Raw genomic sequence first — 16,253 nt, 5'->3', positions numbered from 1 at the left:
CCATCACAGTGATGTTGCTATTTTTATTTAAAAGTCAATCTATCACACAGTTACCAGATTTAGCAAATAACTCAGGATATAAAGTTGAAGTTCAGATAAAAAAAAAACAAATAATTTTTTAGTTTCAGTACATCCCATGCAATATTTGGGGGCATACTTATACTAAAAATTCCCTTGTGTTTCTCTGAAACCCAGCTTTACCAGAGTGTGCTCTATTTTATCTGGCAACCCTTGTCTATCATCGTTGCCACACTGTGGTTTGCTATGAAAGGCATGCAAAGCTAGATCTTATTTCCAGGGTCAAGAACAAGTGCTGGAGTTTCTGAGCTCACTCCATCTGCCAGCTTTAAAACTCTGGCACATCAACAAGACCGGGAAAGCTTCTTTTACGGAAGTAGAATGCATTTCCAATTAGTCATTTCAGTTTCTTAAAGGGAGAGAGAGACCTTACCCACTTGAGGAGAAGGTAAGAGCTGACAAATAAGAAAAAGAAAAAGGAAAAATCTGGGACAAGCAGAAGGGAAAGGAATCTTTATTAGGAAGTAACAGGATTAGAACAAATAAGTTAGAAGCAAGACTTTCTAAACGAAAAATGTATATATTTAGGATACTCAGATTCCCAGGGATCAGAAATTGGAGGCAGAACAAGAGAGGATGAAAAAAGGGCTTTAAGAAAATTTTATATGTTTTTCTAGCAAGGCTGATTTTTTTCTAAATTGCTGACTATCAGGAAGTTGACATTTTGTAGGAGAGAAATTTCCTGGGACATTATACCTGTCTCTCTGAAGCTGTTCAATAGTTTGTCTAACCTCTAGCTGATGGAGAGTGCTTGTTTTCTTTCTTTCTTTGGCTAATTCACACCCCCAGGTCCTTTTAGCTCCTCTACAACATACTAAACAAGCTTCTACCGATCTTTACCACTTACTCCAGTGAGATTGGCCACAACCATGTGAAAACTCGCTTGGGATACTTTACGACCAGGGGAAATTTTCTGCTTGCTGAATCTGTATCAGCATTTCCAGGGTGTTCTGTGAGCACCCAGGTCTGGTGTGAAATGCAGATTCCTTGGTTCCTGCTCTTGTCTCCTGACTGAGAGTCTGCATTTCAATTTGTTTCTCCTGTGACTCTAAACCCAACACATGTGGAAACCACAGGCTCATAGGGTTTGGGGCTTGGGGTTCTGTTTGTTTGGATGGGAGAGGTATAAACAGTGGGGTTGCTTTCTGTTTGGATTCGAATTTTGGTTTCGGTTTCTGTACCTGGGAAGAGGAAGGCTATCACAAAAATTTTAGTTACATGAGTCTTATTGCTGGTAAGAATTCATGAATGTTGCTGTGTATGGACCGATTGTATTTTCACAAAGAGGGAATACTCAGAAGATCCCAACTGTGGAAGAGCCATCACAGCCATAAGCAAAAACAAAACAATTTGATTTAAAGGGGTAAATTGATCAAAATAAGAGAAAAAGGACACAAATAAAATTAAGTCTTGTAATTCACACAGTGACATGGAGGAAAATTATATTTCTGGGCCCAGGTTTCTCAAGGCTAAGCTTAACCTTTGAGTTTTATATATAAAAGTTTATTATTGCTTTTCCTGAGTTATACAGGAATAGTTGTCCCAATGTTGAACAGGGCAGTATTTTTGTTCCTTTGTTTGTTTGTTTGTATGTTTTTAGCGAGCATCCTCATAGTTGAAGGTGAATGAATCACTCTGATGGCCTTTTTCTTATCAGGAAATGGATCCATTGGATGTGAAGCATTCAGAATCAGGAATGGAACACTTAGGGGAAAGGGGAAAAGAAAATCTGCTAGATATTAAGTATGGAATAATCTACAGTGTCTATCAGAAAATACTTAGTCCTCAAAATTAAAAAAGAAAAGAGCAAAGTATTCAGCCCATTTGGGACTCAAGACTACCTGGAAAAGACCATTTCTGTCCCTCATCACCAAATACTTGCAGGAAGTGGATTTCAAAGTGTGTTCTCCTGAACACGAGGGTTTCTCAGGGCACCTTAGGAGAGAAAGCACGAGACTCATGCAGCTCCTCGTACCCACCCCAACCTGATCCCAGCCCAGGCCAACCCCAAACAGACTCTGCACTCCGCTTCAATCACACCTTCTAGGTTCCACATCGCCCCCTACGGATGACTAGCCCTGGGAGCTCAGGCCAGTTGCTTACTTTCTGCATGCATCAACAAAATGGCGGTGCTACTGGTAACGCACCTCATTATAAGTTAGATATGAGGACTAAACGAGTTAACACACCTAAAGAAATCAGAACGGTTCCTAGTAGCTAGTAACAGACTTTCACTATTATCTATTTCTGTTCTTGGACTTGATGGAAGATTTTATTCGATGGAAAGTTTCTACTGCTTTTAGAAGTTTTTGGAAGGACTACTGCTTTAAAACACTATTTCATAATTTATGAGCATGCTTTTGCCCTTTGTCCTTTGGTTGATAGCCAAGTCCCTCCCCTTTGCACCCCTTAACCCTGAACTCCAAGGGTAAGGACTCCTTTCTCTTCCTTCCCCAGATCTGAATTCAGGCGTGTGGTGGGTTAACGATACAAGGATGATGTCATCAGAGTCGCAGAAACTATTTCATTATAATCTTTTGTTTTTCTCTTGCTAACTTTCTAAAGGGAGAAACGTTTTATTAATTAAGCATTCGGAACCTTTTGGAGGTACACTCTATACAAATATTATCATCACCCACATTCGCTGAAGCAGTTGGGGCTTAGACTTGTTATGTAAATGTTTACACATTATGACGCTGTGGCCCAAGATCCACAGTGGGACAGCAAAGACAGCCCAGGAAGAAGCATGAAGCCCCAGAGAGACAATGGTTTTTGTAAAAGGTATGGAATTCTCTTTAATTTGAGCATAAAGATAGTTGCACTTCAGAAGAGAGTCATTTATAGCCATTACGGAAAGTAGACGTGACTAAAAGAGAAAGCACGTCTGACTGAGTTTGCTGCCTATTTTCAGGACAGGTCCTCAGGGAAAAGGGTGAGAGGGAACAGATTTGAAAAGCTGTGAGGGGCACTTGGAGTTGATGAGAGAAGAACTTCCTGAGAATAAAAGCAGCTTTCTTCCCAAAGCTTTCACCACATCCTTCCCTGTGGAGACTCAGGAAACAATGGAGATTCTCTTTCTTGGTAGTTTCTGCCTGAAGGCAAGAAATTGGAACCCCTTCTCCTGGCTGATGGTTGTAGGTAGTAAGGTCATTACAAAACATTGAATCACACCTGTTCTTTTTAAATTTTTACTGTTGCTTCCGGGGAAAGTCTCTGGTTGGCACAAGCACATCCTGAACACCCCCTAGCACTTACTAAACTCTCTTTTCAACCAAGAGAAAAAAAGACCTAAATCAGTGCCTTTAGCTGGCCCACGTGTCTAGGTACAATCGTAATTGTTCTCTTAGACCAGTGAAGCTGATTTTCCATGTAGGGTAATGATCTTAAAAACTCCCTTTAAAATAAGTGTAAGAAAAAGAGGAATTTGATATAAAGAGAGAGAATGTAAAGTAAAGCTCACGTGGCATGCAGAGGTAATGAAAATCTTGATGACCTGAGAGACACTAGTCTGGAGGCTGCTGGACTAGATGATGTCAAGGTCATCTAAATGCAGGATCCTGTGGGGACAGGAGGCGGAATTTCTGTTGCAGAGTCTTAGCTAGAACCGGGGAGAGCAGAAAACGATGCTTAAGATGCAGCACTTAGGAAAATAAGAAATCTGGACACTCACAAAGAACCTACATCAGCACAGAAAGCAGACGAACTATGGATGCTCCAGGACAACAATCCTGCTCTTGCTATTTCTTAGCATCTGCCATGCACGGTTTCAGATGATTATTGAAAGCATGTTCAGTTTTAAATAAGGGACGAGAGGTATGCAAGTTGAGAGAGAAAAGTCCACACCCTTTTCTCTTGATGTTTAGAGAGATGCTACAACTCCCCGCTCCAGGTTATTTAAAAACACAAGAAAGCAAGCTGGGGCGAAAAAAAAAAAGCAGTGTAGCAAAATCTCTGCCAGAAAACACACAGTAAATTCTAGCTTGTTAGCAGCCGGGTTCCAAATTATTTTTAAAAAACAAATCCTAACCGTCATGTAGTTACAGCCTCTGAGAGAAGCTGTAAGCCCGATGCTAGTGTCCCAGAACCCGAACCACGAAAACGGGTAGAAAGCAGCCTAACCAGTCTCCTGAAAGCAAAGTCTGGGAATGCCCCACAGAAGCGGAGGACTGCAGCTTGCCGTAATCTGTAAATGATTGCTGGTAAAGTCTCAAGGCTTCGGGCTTGATCTGTGTTTGTTCCAACAGAAAGCCAAGGAGGACGGTGTTAATAAAGAGAGATTTAACTGAGAGCTGTGCTTGGAATAAAGTGGGCTACAAAAAGGTCAAATTTGATCAGTTGGAGCAGATTACAAGGGCTTTAAAAGGTGGTGTGGAGAAATGAGCTGGGCCTGGGAAGTAATATAGTGCAAGATTGATTGGGAGGTGGAGGAAAGCCAGGACAAGTGCTTATCAATCCTAGAAGGAGGAAGAGCCCTGCTGGGCGCCCAGAGGCTCCTGGCCTGAGTCGAGGAGCCGGCCTGCGTTTCTCTCCTCGTCACCCATCCCCTCAGCCCCTCCTCTCCGGATTGGATTCGCCTTCCACTGCCTTTTAGACAATGGTTTCCTTAATCTCTGACTTGGATCCACTCAAAGACTGGAAAGTTTTAAGGTAGGCCTGCTTTTCTTTCTTTTTTGTCACTGTTCCGGTTGATGGCCAAGTTCCTCCCCCACCCCACCCCCACCCCAAATAAGGAGCGCTGGATGTTAAATGAATGCCTGTGGTGGGTTTCGGTGACAACCAGATCTGCTTAGAGGAAGACTCTGTTTCGATAGGGAAACAACTTCCAGCAGCTGTGTGAAGAGAGGCAGAAGTCCTCAATTTCACTACAGAAGGGAGGGGAGTGTGGGTGCATTTTAATAACAGAGTACGCTCATTGACATCACTGCTGACACTCAGGGAACCAGTTCTCAAATTTATTATTGCATTTCCTGGGACACTGAAGAGGGGAGAGGGGATGTGGCAAATTTTCTGGGACTTCAGATAAAGAAGTGAACTTTTTCCAGAAAACATCATCCTGTCCTCTTTTAACAGAGTCTGTGGAAGTGTGTGTTCCTCCTGCGACCTCTCCCCCTACTCAGCGTTTTGGCAAAGCCAGTCATATAAAAGCTCAGCCGGCCTTGAATGAGTAGGATTTATGAAATGAGGTCTTTCTCTGAATGTTCCTAAAAGGGTGAACTCTGACCTCTTCATCTCTCAGAGGCTCAGAAAAAATAGAACCCAAGCAGCTCAAAGTGGCAAAGTTCACACATTTCCTCCACTTGAGTCTAAGCTGCTCCTTCAGTAGAGTTCAAAATGAGTGGGTAGGTTTAACTCAACTTACTAAATTGTATTTCCCAGCAAAAAAGCATTTTTGGCAACTTTAAAATATAAAAATGTTAAATTGAGGGATTTCTTTTAGAAGTGGTTCTACACAATGTTATGTGGTCCCAAATACCTACCTCAAAACATAGTTCCATTGGAACTAAACCAAGACCCAAGTAAGGAGTACAACTAGAGATGTGTATGTTACTGGGACGTCCTATCTGACATTTATCTTGTATTAATTATTTATTATTTATTTCCCTCTCAGGAGTTCTGCCTCAGTGTCTTTCTAATCTTATTATTTTTAAAAACAACAACATCATAGAGAAAAGCAAAGCAACAACATTACAGAAAAAAGCAAATAAAAGGAAAAATGGCCAATAGCCATCTTACTTAATTTCTTTTTTTAAATTCTTGCATCTTGGGGGCTGGCCCAGTGGCGCAGCGGTTAAGTTCACACATTTCGCTTCAGCGGCCCAGGGTTCACCAGTTCAGATCCCAGGTGTGGACCACATACTGCTTGTCAAGCCATGCTGTGGTAGGCGTCCCACATATAAAGTAGAGGAAGATGAGCACAGATGTTAGCTCAGGGCCAGTCTTCCTCAGCAAAAAGAGGAAGATTGGCAATGGACATTAGCTCAGGGCTAATCTTCCTCAAAAAAAAAAAAAATTCTTGCATCTTGCTTTCTAGAATTCCACAGGTGTACATTTTGTACATCATATAGTATACGCCATTTTATGATCTGGTCATTTTCCAGTTAAGTGTGGAACATATTTCCATGTTTCTGCCTACCCTTCATAACCATAATTTTAATGGCTAAATAAAGCACCATGGTATTGATGTATGTTGTTTTACTACACTACCCTGTTTGTTGAAAATCTGGATTGTTTTCAGTCCTTGATTTGTACAACAACTCAGTGAACATCTTTATGCATATATCTTTTTGCTTTCGTTAAATAATTCCCAAAATTTCTAGATGAAAAGGCATGAACATTTTTATGGATCTGTCAATGATCCTTTCTTCTGTTCATAGGTTTAAATTTTATTTTATTTATTTATTTATTTATTTATTTTGAGGAAGATTAGCCCTGAGCTAACTGCTGCCAATCCTCCTCTTTTTGCTGAGGAAGACTGACCCTGAGCTAACATCTGTGCCCATCTTCCTCTACTTCATATGTGGGATGTCCACCACAGCATGGTAAATTTTATTTTAATTGGATGATGGTAAAGAACTTCCGTAGATGTTTTTATGAGGCAGCTATTAGAATAAATTTCATTCTCCTTTTCTTGAATTAGTAACCTATTCCTAAAATTGAAACATTTCTTGAGTGTTTTTTAAAAATACTGTTTTGGGTGATTAACGTAATAATGTTATTGCACAACTGCATAAGGTGGGCCCTGGCTCTTAGAATGGGTGTGACCACGATGACGAATTTGGAAAACGTAGCCCTCCAAAGGCCTTTTTAGATAATGATCCCAAGTCTTATCTCATTTCATAATCAGTGATAATGTTCCCTTTCCCCTGAAAGTGTCCCTAATGTAAGTGAAGTTTATTTTATGGCAAGATTAAATAATGCTTCACAAACTTGGGCTGGCAAGACTGGGGAAAGCGAAACATTTACATTGACCACTTTGTGTACACCAAGTTCATTCTGTCCACTCTCTTCTTGGCAAGCACTGTTCCACCAGCTTTTTAATTGTGTGTGATGCTCTCTTGAAGTAAGGAATTATAAAGGAGGTAGTGTTTATGAATTGCATTTTAAATTCCTTAATTGTTTACAATGAGGCATCCTTTTGGCTAATTCTGATTTATTGAACCATTCACTCATCAACAATAAGTCTCTGCCTATCATATGCGGGAGAAGCAAAGATATATCATGGCCTTATAAATGGAATAACCCAGCAGGAGAATGAAGATGTGTGTGCTCATACCATACAGGGTTGTATGTGATATGAGTTACATCAATGCAATGCTTCAGAAATCCAGGAAGGAGAGTCTCCATTATTGTAAAGAACCAGAGCACTGTTACAGCCCTTGCCTGACCACAAATGAACAGAAGGCTTGGTTTATAACCACAGAAAGGCTTTCAAACCTGCATAACCTGGAGTATTTTCAGATGTTTGCTCCAGGTATGGGCCTGGAACTCTGCCAAACCTGTTGCTCCTGAAAAGTGATTGCAGGGCACAATTTTTAAATCTGCTTACACCACAATTTAGTGTTTTAAGATATGATCTGCTGGTGGGATACAAGTTCAGGTCATAAACCTTTCTCAAGAACTGTATATCTGACATCACTCCATCCCAGGTCCATTGTGTCAAATGGAAAAATCAAGGCTGGCAATGGTGCTGTTGGCTGTTTTAACCACTATCTTCCTCAAGGGGCATGAAAGAAACCCAACTGCCACCAAAAGACATGCCAACAATTGTCAACAGTAAGACTCCGCTCTTGACCATGGGGAAAGTGCAAACGCGAAAGCTCCACTCAAAAGAATCAAAATCAGCTAAATCAAGAAAAAATATTCTTAGTACACAGAAGTAAAAGGAAATGACAATGTCGTAGATCTGTGGTTAAAAGAATAAAACAAATGAACCTGGCAATATGATTAATACAAGATTTAATGTTCATCAATATGACTTGGGGGAAAGAGTTGACTGCGAGGGGAGTTAAGAGGGGCTGGAGCTCTGAATACCTGGCCTTTCCTCTACCCCTGCCCCAGCGCCTGCATCAACTCTGTGGAAGAGTCTAGAAAACCCCAAATCTAGTTTAACTCTGTCATTTAGAGATGAGGGAATTGAGCACAGAAGATGAAGTGACTGGATGAGGTCACAGAACTCATTAATGGGACGAGTTGTCTCTGCTCCCTTCTAACTCCATCTTCTCTGTTGAGGGGTTTATTCACCACCTCCACTTCTGCTCCCATCTATCTTCCTGCAATTTAAGACAGCTCAGCCCAGACCCCTCCTCACAGTTCCCAGACTTCCCCTCAGCATAGCCAATTGGATGTCTTAAAGATGACTCAAGTTCAACAGGTTGCAAATTGTACCTATAATCTCCCCAAAGACCTGGTTCTTTCCTGGTGCTCACAGGCTTATGAATCACACAGCTGTCCAACCAGGCCGTCAAATTGGAAAACTGGGCATCCTCCCTTATCCCTCATTTTCCCTCTTAATGACATCCAAACCATCACCAGCTCCCGTTGATTTCAACTCTACACTTTACACCGTGGACTCTACACTTTTCTCCCCCTTTCCTTGCCATCCACTTGTTTTGCTTAGAACTCCCTTCTCCCTCTTAACGAGTCTCCCCACTTCAATTCTTGCTCTCAGAGTTTATTCCACACAAGAGGAATAAAAGCGCTTTGAAAGCCATATAGCAGATCAGGTGACTTTCCTATTTAAAAGCCTCCCCTTTACTCTCCAGATAAAAGCTAATGTCCTTATGCTGACCTACAAAACTCCATCTGACCAAATCCTTGGATTCTTTCCAACGTGTCTCCTCCCTCTTTCCCCACAGCCCACGTTGCTCCAGCCACTCTGATCTTCCTTCTCTTCCTCAAGCCCAGCTTATTTTGGCCTTGGGGTATTTGTATAAACTACTCCCTCTCCCTTCCAGGAAGTCATCTTCTTAGCTATTTGCAGGGCAGGATGCAGCTTGTTATTCAAGTCTTAGCTCAAAAGTCACCTCCTCCCTGAAGCCTTCCATGACCCCCCATTTTAAACTCATCCAAAAGTCATTCTCTAGCTTACCTCCTTGAGAGATTGAACCTATAAAATTGCCAATATTCAACCATTATTTGCCTGTAAAAATTTCAATTTCATTTGGTTCAACTAATATTTTCATCAGAGCACTTACCAATACTTGCTGTGTTAATATGGACTTATTTATTTTATCTCTCCCTCATTAGAATATATGGTTTGTGTGGTTAACTGGGTGTGTATACCCAGTACCTAAAATATATCCTGGCACATAACAGATAATGAATGAGTGAATGAATGAATGAGGAATGAATGAAGGAATAAATGAGTGGTCACTGTTTGTCTCCCTCCATTGACTTTACACTCCATGAAGCCAGAGTCTTTATGTATTTCATTCACATTCTAACACCAGTATTGACCACAGTGGTGTATTATGTGGAATGAATGAGCGAATGAATGCTTCCTAACTCCCAGTTTAGCAATCCTGTCCTCAGTTCCTCATTTCTGTTTCAATCAGCCAAGTGTCTGGATTTGATAACATGGAAAATTTTTAAATTCTCTGATAGACATCTATTCTTGAAACAGAATTCATTCTTTCTACAGAGAATGATCTAGATTAGGGGTTGGCAAAATTTTATAAAGGGCCAGATAGTAAAGACTTTAGATTTTGCTGGCCACACAATCTCTGTTGCAACTACTCAGCTTTGCGGTTGTAGCATGAAGGCAGCCATAGGCAATATGTAGATGACTCAGCTTGGATGCCATCCAATAAAATTTTATTTACAAAAACAATCAGTGGGCTGAATTGGCCCATGGACTATAGTCTGCCTCTCTTCCATTAACTAGGCTAATGATCTGACCAACAAGAAAATAGGAGTGGTTTTGACAGACAGTGGGAGAGCTGTTTCCAAAACTCATAGGATAAAGTGTATATCATAAATTTGCCTCATTAGTGGGAAAAAAATTTGAAGGAGTCTTGGTGCTATTTCAAAGGTTAGAGATGTTTTAGGTCACAAGCACTTGATCTCGCAGAGATGATGATGGTCTGGAGAAAATTTATGGCTTACCACATCTCTTAAATGTTTGGATGAGCCTTAACACTATAGCAAAATAGACCTTTGCCTGTTCCCTTACTGAGTGTGTGAGAAACTTCCATTAATGAGAACAGCACATGTTGATGGAAAAAATAGACCCATCGCTGACATGTTTTAAGTCACTGCCTGGCCTTGTTTCTTTCTTTTTCATTGCTTTCTCTAGCTCATTTAGGAGACATTCCCCTTTCACAGGCCTGATAAATCTCCTGGGGTGAATTCCAGATTTACGAAGGAAAGCATGCTGTATAATTTTGAATGAATGCCATACGTAGATACTCTTCGGCTCACGTTACATGACATCTTGGAGATGCATGGAGTGGGGAGAGGTTATGTGGAAGATCTCTTGGTGTCTGTTGAGGGTAGGCTGGCCATCTGAAGATCAGAGATTAGTCTTTTTAGATGATGATATAAGAATTACTAATGCTTTTGATGTGTCAGACATTATGCTAAGTGCTTTACATTTAACGTCTCATTTAATCTTTGCAACAACCCTATGAAATAGGTGGCAGTACTATGGCTCCCATTTGCTACAATGTGGACTTGGGTTTTGCTAACTGAACCAGAGCTCTTAAAAAATGATGCCACAGGGGCCGGCCCGGTGGCGCAGCGGTTAAGTTCGCACGTTCCGCTTCTCGGCGGCCCGGGGTTCGCTGGTTCGGATCCCGGGTGCGGACATGGCACTGCTTGGCAGCCATGCTGTGGTAGGCGTCCCACGTATAAACTAGAGGAAGATGGGCACGGATGTTAGCTCAGGGCCAGGCTTCCTCAGCAAAAAGAGGAGGACTGGCAGTAGTTAGCTGAGGGCTAATCTTCCTCCAAAAAAAAACAAAAAACAAAAAAAAAAAAGACAAACAAACAAAAAAATGATGCCACAGAGGGCTGGCCTTGTGGCATAGTGGTTAAGTTCACACACTCTGCTTGGGCGGCCTTAGGGTTCACAGACTCCGATCCCAGGTGTGGACCTAGCACTGCTCGTCAAGCCACACTGTGGCAGCATCCTACATAAAATAGGGGAAAATTGGAACAGATGTTAGCTCAGCAACAATCTTCCTTAAGCAAAAAGAGGAAGATTGGCAATGGATATTAGCTCAAGGCCAATCTTCCTGAAAAAAAAAAATGATGCCACATATTGTCCTGACATGGCACCTTTCCTTGGTACGTTGGTAACTTGAAAAGCATGTTGCCTTCACTATGCCTCAGATGGGAAAAATTTGCACCACATCATTCTTCCTTTTCCCGTAGGAAAGTCTGAAGCATCGTGACCCAGTTCCTACTGAGTACTTTTAAAAACCTTTGCAGAGCAGGGGGGAAGGAGGCTGTGAAAATATAGAGGACATCCAGTAATAATTCTCTAGGTAGAATGAATTATATGTTATTGAAAGTGAATACAAGACCTGGGCCTTTTAAATAAGTTATTATATTAGATAATAATCTATCTTTCCCAAAGCTGGCTAATGTAGCACAACATAACTAATGATGGCAAAGGTTATTATAAGATCACATAAAAATGTAAGATAGAGAAATCCTGTTATCTATAAGTTGGAATACTACTGCTATTATATTTTCATCTCATTCCAGGATTCAGAAAAAAACAAAAAAAATCTCGTGAGTTGTTTTCACTTCATTGACACAAATAATCAGTAAAAAAAAATATTCGCTTGACAATCATTCTTCCCCCTCTTGAAAGGGACTGTTTCCCTAGGGGGCTGAACTAACAAAGTATCATAACAAAAGCAACAAATACATGATCTTTTGAAATCTCTCTTAGGAGAAACACAGGGAGAAATTCCTCGTGTGATCTGGTAACGTCTCCCAAAGGTCAGAGACCGCAGTGAAAATATTTTCCCAAAATAGAGGAGCATCATGGCCACTTTTATTCCACCATTTGGGAACAGAAAGCAGAATGTGCCACTTCCCTCCCTACACTCCCCAAATATGTGTTCAGGCTCAAAGTCCCAGGATACTAGAATCGTACACTATTGAGTACATTCTGAGAAGAGGACTCCGTGTGCGCGTTCCTGTCTTTTCTCACACAGAGACCCTGTGTAAACCTGCCCCTCTCTGTCTTAGTACAACAGGAGAAGGTGCCTCAAGACATCAACTAATCACTCTCCTTTCTTCAAGTCTATGTGAAAAAAAATCTCCCCTCCCCAAACACCATATTATTCATGAGGACATGGACTCTCTGTCTTGTTTACCACTGTGTCTCCAGCACTGCCTGGTCCTACCCTAGGTTTGATATTTCCTGATTTCAGCTGAAAACATCTCACTAAACCTCCCTCCCTGCCTTTCCCACACCATCCCAGCTCCCAACAAGAAGGACAATTTTCTTCCCCTGAATGCTTATAGCACTCAATCAAAACTTTAGATCCTCAAATGCAAGGGCATACATTCCACTTCGTAATGTTTATGTGTATCTTAGTTCCATTAGTAGGCTATAAACTCTCTGAAGACAGATTAAGGTCCGTGTCGGATTCTCTTTGCATCCCCTTGCATCCTTTCTATCACCAGACACCGTATTTTGCCTAGCCAGTATTTGAGCGGACATCGCACATTTCTCATTTGTAAGATGAGTGATTGAACCAGATTATATCTGAGGACCCCATCTATAAAATTATGTGATTAATGTGAGATAGAAGAAAGAAACACCCTCCCACAGGATCCCGAGTCCCCTCTCTGAGCCACACCATGCATCCTTTTCCTACACTGTCGAGTTTTTCTCGCAGCAAAGCAATTCTCTTTATATTGATCCTCATTTTCTTTCCAGGCTCTTTTATTCCCAATCCTTCTGTAGAGTTGATGGACTAAACTACAAACCTGTTTTCAGATGTTCTGTCTCTGAACTAGGGCTATGATGTAAATCAGCTGTTCTAGCAATGAGTTTCGCTGACTCGTACTGACGTTAACAATCGTATGACTAGTCCTGCAGGGCTGAGTATCACAATCAATCCAGGTTGCAGGTGTGTCAGTTAACCATGGCTTTGGAACTCCATTTTGTTTTTCATTGCACTAGTTTTTCATTCTTATAGAGACACAAATGTCTGAGCCAGAAAGAATGGTTAGAGGCCCATGGAAACGGCAGTTTTCTATATTTTATCATGTTTCCTGGAGGATAAGTGAAATATTTTGTAAACTGGAAAAAAGGTTGCCCTCATTTAAGTTTGGTGTTTACAAATGGGACTTAAATGCTTCTTCTGAGCCTTTGCACATGACATTCCTTTTCTACCATCATTAGCATCATGATTGACCATAACAAGTTTTAGTGTATGCCCAAAAGCTGGAATGCTCTTCCCTTCGTATCCATAAAAACACACAAGTTTAAAAGGTTTACTCTCACCTGAGCTCCTGAACGAAACTTTGCTTGAAAACCCTATTCAAATTGCCACTTGAACTTAGAACCTTCTCAACGTTCAGTTATCACTCTACAGAGATGTAGTTTAAATAACTATTTGGAATGTGGGCTTTTTTTTAAGGCATGATTGACATATAATACTATGTTAGTTTCAAATGTACAGCATAATGCTTCTATATATGCATGTATAGCAAATTCATTGTCACATATAGTTATACATTTTTTTCCTGTAATAACAAATTTTTTTAAGATTTTATTTTTTTCCTTTTTCTCCCCAAAGCCCCCCAGTACATAGTTGTATATTCTTCGTTGTGGGTCCTTCTAGTTGTGGCATGTGGAACGCCGCCTCAGCGTGGTTTGATGAGCAGTGCCATGTCCGCGCCCAGGATTCGAACCAACAAAACACTGGGCCGCCTGCAGCGGAGCGCGCAGACTTAACCACTCCGCCACGGAGCCAGCCCCTGTAATAACAACTTTTAAGATTTACTCTCTTAGCAACTTTCAAGTATGTAATGCAGTATTATTAACTATAGTCACCATGGTGTACATCACATCCCAGGACTTATTTATTTTATAACTAGAAATTTGTACCTTGGACCCCCTTCACCTGTTTTGCCCACCCTCCACCCCTACCTCTGGCAACCACCAAACTGTTCTCTGTGTCTATGAGCCTATGAGCTTTGTTGGTTTGGGGTTTTTTGTTTGTTTTAGATGCCACATATAAGTGAGATCATATGGTACCTGTCTTTCTCTGTCTGACATTCACTTAGCAAAATGCCCTTGGGGTCCATCCGTGTCGTTGCAGTTGGCAACATTTCGTTCTTTTTTATGGCTGAATAACATTCCACTAAGTATGTAGACCACCTTTTCTTTATCCATTCATCCATTGATGGATGTTTAAGTTGTTTCCATATCTTGGCTATTGGGAATAATACTGTAATGAACGTGGGGGTGCACATATCTTTTCGAGTTACTGTTGTTGTTTTCTTCAGATATATACCCAGCAGTGGAATGGCTGGATCATATGGTATTTCTATTTTTAATTTTTTGAGCAACCTCCATACTGTTTTCCATAGTGGCTGCACCAATTTACATTGCCACCAACAGTGCACAAGGGTTCCCTTTTCTTCACATTCTCACCAACACTTGTAATTTCTTATCTTTTTGATAATAGCCATTCTAACAGGTGTGAGGTGATATCTCATTGTGGTTTTGATTTGCATTTCCCTGATGACTAGTGACATTGAGCACCTTTTCATGACCTGTTGGCCATCTGTATGTCTTCTTCTGAAAAATGTCTACTCAGATACTTAGCCTATTTTTATTGTATTTATTTACTTATAATTGAAGTAACATTGGTTTATAATATTGTACAGGTTTTGGATGTACAACATGATAATTCAACACCTGTGTATACTGTAGTGTGCTCACCACCAAAAGTATAGTTTCCATCTATCACCATACAATTAACCCCCTTTACCCATTTTGCCCTCCCCTCCAACCCCCTTCCTGCCTGGTAACAACCAATCTGTTGTCTACTTCTATAAGTTTGTTTTTGTTTTATTTTATTTGCTTTATTTTGTTTTGTTTTTTATATTCCACACATGAGTGGAATCATACACCGTTTGTCTTTCTCTGTCGAACTTTTTTCACTTAGCCTAATACCATCAACGTCCATCCATGTTGTTGCAAATGGCAAGATTTCATTTTTAAATTATGTTTTTCTTTTTGCTGTTGAGTGGTAGGACTTCTTTATACATTTTGGGTGTAACCCCCTATCAGATACATGATTTACCAATATTTTCTTCCATTCAGTAGGTTGCCTTTTCATTTCATTGATGGTTTCCTTTGCTACACACAATGGAAAGTGTTTTGATTTACTTATCTATTCCTTTGGGTTATAGAGTAAGCTCCATGAAAGCAGAAACCACGCCCCCATTAGAAGGTCCACTATGATGGGTATTTACGGAATGCACACATGTAAATGACATCATAAATGTAGTTCTTTTACACACAGATGGAAAGTAAGAGTGAGTGCTAATAAGTGGCATTATGCTCAGGAAACCCAAGAATATTTGGGTCCTGATGTAGACCACAGCCACCCCTCTTGTATAAGTTCCCAGAGGGGCTGGGACCAAGATGGAGCCCATCAGTTTCTCAACTGAGGATTCTAAAAACCATGTGTTTGAGAATCTCTGGGGGAGCTGGAACATCCTGTGATACTCAGCCAGCTTCTCCTACTGCCAGTTCTGCCGAACCCAGACCCTCACAGCCTGAAACAATGACAAATTGAAGCAAAGTAATAGTTTATAATTAAGTGTAGCATTGGCTGAAAACACCAATACTATATATAAATTTAATGAGTTGGGCTGGACTATGTAGAACACTCATTTTTTCCTAATCTAATCTAGATTGTCCCAAATAACTTCTGCTCTATTTCACATTGAAATTTCAGTCTATTAGTTAGAATGTTTCCACTGCAGGTAACCAAATACTGAATATTTCAGCTCCATTTTACAATGGTCTAAACCAAGAGTTGGCAAACTTTTTCTGTAAAGGGCCAGTTAGTAAACATTTTTGGTTTTGCTGACGAACCGTATGGTCTCTGTCACAACTACTCAACTCTGCTGTTGTAGCACAAAAGCAGCCAGAGACAATATATAAATGAATGGGCATGGCAGTATTCCAATAG

The 16,253-nt window shown here is 40.7% G+C and overlaps 1 protein-coding gene across 8 annotated transcripts in view; it reads left to right on the top strand.

Moving 5' to 3' along the window:
* Positions 1 to 403: 403 nt before the first annotated feature.
* The window catches only part of CELF2 (CUGBP Elav-like family member 2), a 507,313-nt gene continuing 491,463 nt past the window's right edge, over positions 404 to 16,253 (top strand). For 2 of the 8 annotated variants that reach the window (XM_046678506.1, XM_046678503.1), the window contains exon 1: positions 2,513 to 2,859. In XM_046678506.1, the coding sequence (XP_046534462.1) occupies positions 2,756 to 2,859 (104 nt within the window). In that variant the 5' untranslated portion in view covers positions 2,513 to 2,755. Of the gene's footprint in view, positions 467 to 2,512; positions 2,860 to 4,049; positions 4,726 to 16,253 lie in introns of those variants that run through there. The other 6 variants (XM_046678505.1, XM_046678511.1, XM_046678509.1 and 3 more) reach the window with 6 other exon arrangements.

Source organism: Equus quagga, chromosome 12 (assembly GCF_021613505.1).
Source record: "Equus quagga isolate Etosha38 chromosome 12, UCLA_HA_Equagga_1.0, whole genome shotgun sequence".
In the NCBI taxonomy this organism is placed as follows: Eukaryota; Metazoa; Chordata; class Mammalia; order Perissodactyla; family Equidae; genus Equus; species Equus quagga.
This window is presented reverse-complemented; position numbering and strand designations above follow the sequence as displayed.